This window comes from Cannabis sativa, chromosome 2 (assembly GCF_029168945.1).
Source record: "Cannabis sativa cultivar Pink pepper isolate KNU-18-1 chromosome 2, ASM2916894v1, whole genome shotgun sequence".
In the NCBI taxonomy this organism is placed as follows: domain Eukaryota; kingdom Viridiplantae; phylum Streptophyta; class Magnoliopsida; order Rosales; family Cannabaceae; genus Cannabis; species Cannabis sativa.
The window spans coordinates 66551808-66555503 of NC_083602.1; the positions used below are offsets into that span (position 1 = coordinate 66551808).

Sequence of the window (3696 nt, forward strand, 5' to 3'; positions counted from 1 at the left end):
ACTTAATTCCGCTGCCATCACTGTAAGGTTTCTTAACTTTTATGTGTTTTTATTTATCGTTTTAGAAGTTCATATTTAGGTTGTTAAATCAACATACTTGTGAGTAGATCTAAGATCCTGGTAAAATTAATTCCAACAGCAGCAACCCTGCAGGCCTCAGATGTTCAGCTTTTACTTGCTGACAAGTAAGACACTTAGCAACATACTCAGTGATATCATCCTTCATGCCTAGGCACCCGAACATGGCCTTGAGGTCTTGATACATCTTCATTGACCCTGGATGAATTGAGTAAGGAGTCGTATTAGACTCATTCGTAATCTCTCTTTTAATACCATCATCCATAGGCACATAAACACGATTCATAAATCGTTAACATTCCCGTTTCATCCACTATAAAGTCACTAGTTTTCCCAGCTGAAACCCTATCTCAAAATTTCACTAGCTCTGGATCTTGCAACTGTGCTTCTTTGATTCGCTCTAAAAGAATAGATTACAGGGTAATATTTGCCAACTGCCCCACAACCAACTCAATTTTAGTTCGAGTCATTTCATTTGCTAACTGCTGGGAGATTTGTTTCACAGTATTTATCTGACTCTGCCCGTTTCTACCCAAGGCATCGGCAACCACGTCGGCCTTACAGGGTCATAAAGGATCTCATAATCATAATCCTTCACCAACTCCAACCAGCGTCTCTGTCTCATGTTCAGGTCTTTCTAGGTAAAGAAGTATTTCAGACTTTTATGATCAGTGTATAGCTCACATTTTTCGCCATATAAGTAATGCCGCCAAATATTTAGCGCAAATACTACTACCGCGAGTTCTAAGTCATGAGTAGGGTACCTCTGCTCGTACTCCTTTAACTACCGAGAAGCATAGGCTATTACCTTTCCAGCTTGCATAAGAACACAGCCGAGACCTTGTCTTGAGGCATCACAATAAACAACAAACTTTTCCTTATCTAAAGGAAGAGTTAGTACTAGAGTGGTAATCAAGCGTTGCTTTAACTCTAGAAAACTTTTCCCACACCGATCAGTCCAAACAAACTTCAAGTTCTTTCAGGTCAACTCCGTTAAGGGTACAGCAATCTTTGAGATACCCTCAACAAATCGACGATAATACCTAGGTAAACCTAAAAAGCTTCTGACTTCAGTAGCTGATTTTGGTGTTTGCCAATCTCGAACAGCTTCAATCTTGGCCGGATCCACCATTATCCCATCTTTATCTACTATATGCCCCAAGAAAGAGACACGAGATAACCAGAATTCACACTTTTTTAATTTAGCATACAACTTGTGGTCTCGTAACTGTTGCAATAAAGATCTAACATGCAACTCATGCTCCTCTTCCGATTCAGAATAAACCAAGATGTCATCGATAAACACGATCACACATCTATCTAGGTAATCCTTGAATACCAGATTCATAAGATCCATGAATGTCGTCGGGGCATTGGTGAGTCCAAAACACATCACTAGAAATTCATAATCTCCATAGCGAGTACGGAAAGTAGTTTTCGGGACATCCTCCTCTCGAATTCTCAGCTGATGATAGCCTGAGCGAAGATCGATCTTGGAGAAGACCGTCTTCCCTTTCAGTTGATCAAAAAGATGATTAATTCGAGGTAAAGGATATTTGTTCTTGATTTTAAGCTTATTTAACTCCCGGTAATCAATACACATCCATAGAGACCCATCTTTCTTCTTTACAAACAACACCGGAGCACCCTAAGGAGAGTAGCTCGGCCTAATGAATCCCAGATTCAATAACTCTTGCCATTGTATCTTTAGTTCTTTCAATTCTACTATAGCCATTCGATACGGTGCTTTTGATACTGGTTCCGCTCCTAGAACCAACTCAATTACAAATTCAATCTCCTGGGTAGGTGGCAATCCCGATAAATCTTCTGGAAAGACATCAAGGAACTCGCACACTAATCTTGTATTCTCAGGTCCAGATGTCACAGGTTGGCTAGTATCCACTTCAGTGACTATGAATCCCAGACAACCTCTGTTCATCAGATCCTTCGCTTTTAAAAGTTTTATTCTTGGTATACGTGTCCCCTGAACTTTACCCACAAACACTGCTGGGTTAGCACTATCGGGCTCAAACACCACCATCTTCCGTTTGCAGTCGATCATTGCGCCATACTTGGATAGAAAATCCATTCCCAGGATTATATCAAAGTCAAACAATTGCAATTCTATTAGATTGGCGGTTAATTCACAACCGTCAATCCAGAAAGACAAGGATCCAATCCACCTAGTGGATACTATAAGGTCTCCTGATGGTAACAGGGTACCAAACCCCGAAGCATATATATCACATGGTTTATGGAAACTTTCAATTACTCTACTCGACACGTAGGAATGAGTAGCTCCTGAGTCAAACAATACAGAATAAGAACAACCATTTATAGATAACTGACTTGTCACCACTGACGGACTAGCATCTGCGTCAGCCTGAGTCATGGTAAAAAGTCGTCCTGGGTTCTGAGTAGTACTCTTCTTAGGCTCCTCCTTCTTGGCTTGAGGACAATCTCTGATGAAGTGGCCCACCATGCCACACTGGAAACAAGTCTTGGTCTAACATTCACCTTGATTGTGTTTATTGCATTTTGGATACTCAGGATAAGATCGGAATGAAGATCTACGGCCCTGACCGCCACCTCTGTTTCCTCGAAACTTTCTATTACCCCCTGATGTTCGGGAAGCACCAACCTTCTATTTGTGATCAGGGTTACCACCGTCAGTCCTCTTACTGACATTACCACTAGCAGGAGGATTCGATGCCACGGCGGCATCCTTTGTAGTCTGCTCTTTTGTTACATACTGCTCAGCCTATTCAGCAATTAAAGCTAGCTCTACCACTTTCTTGTACAAAGTGTCATGTGCAGTGGTAATTTTCAAGTCCCGACTGATTGTGGCATTCAGTCCTCTCACATATTTCTGTTTCTTGGTGAAATCGTTGGGCACTAGATCACCAGCAAACTTGGACAGCCGATCAAACTCCAGAGTGTACTCGGCCACAGACATTTTCCACTGAGTTAGCTTCACAAAATCTTCCATATGTGAAGTCCTCACAATAATATTATAAAAAATTTCTTCAAACAAATTCTTAAACTCATCCCAAATCATTACATTGACGTCACGAGTTTGTCCCACAATATCCCACCAGACGCGGGCATGATCTCGTAACATGAAAGCTGCACAATTCACTCTCTCTGCTCCAGTCACTCCCATATTATCCAGGATACAGGTGATTGTACTCATCCACTACTCAGCTTTAATTATGTCAGTACCTCCCAGAAAAGTTGGAGGTTCCAGCTTCACAAACCGTTCAAACATAGAATCTCTATACGACAATAAACCCCTAGTTACCCACCACTGGCACAGGCGTTGTTGGTAACACTTGCTCAACATGAGGATGTTGAAAACGCGAATGCAGAGGAAGTCGCAGATGGTGCTGCAAGCAAGGTCGCAGACGATCCTAGCACCCTAGCTTCTTAATTTTTCTAAGTCTATTGTTGAACTTCTATCTCTTTTGTTAGCAGTAAATGGGTACTCGCGCTTTGTACTTTGAATAAATTATAATTCTTTTGTTATCAAACAATATATCCCTTCGAAGATATTTTACTTTTTCATACTTATTTAGCGGTACACGGGTACTCGCATTTTTTAAGCTGCACTTTTAATTA

General features: G+C 41.2%; 1 protein-coding gene across 1 annotated transcript; it reads right to left on the reverse strand.

Annotated features, from left to right (window-relative positions):
• Positions 1–1057: 1057 nt before the first annotated feature.
• LOC133034455 (uncharacterized mitochondrial protein AtMg00860-like) lies at positions 1058–2560 on the reverse strand. Its single transcript, XM_061109544.1, has 3 exons — positions 2428–2560; positions 2273–2379; positions 1058–1306 (listed from the first exon to the last, which is right to left on the reverse strand). Exons 1-3 carry the CDS (start codon positions 2558–2560, stop codon positions 1058–1060), a joined length of 489 nt encoding a protein of 162 aa, XP_060965527.1.
• Positions 2561–3696: the final 1136 nt, after the last annotated feature.

Excerpts from the sequence above, each read along its gene's own strand:
- LOC133034455 (XM_061109544.1), bottom strand. The coding sequence starts at position 2,560 with ATGGTGGGCCACTTCATCAGAGATTGTCCTCAAGCCAAGAAGGAGGAG. Across the intron at positions 2,380-2,427 it reads TAGTCCGTCAGTGGTGACAA|GAGCTACTCATTCCTACGTG; the intron begins GTCAGTTATCTA and ends TGTTTGACTCAG. Across the intron at positions 1,307-2,272 it reads TACCATCAGGAGACCTTATA|TTACGAGACCACAAGTTGTA; the intron begins GTATCCACTAGG and ends TTATTGCAACAG.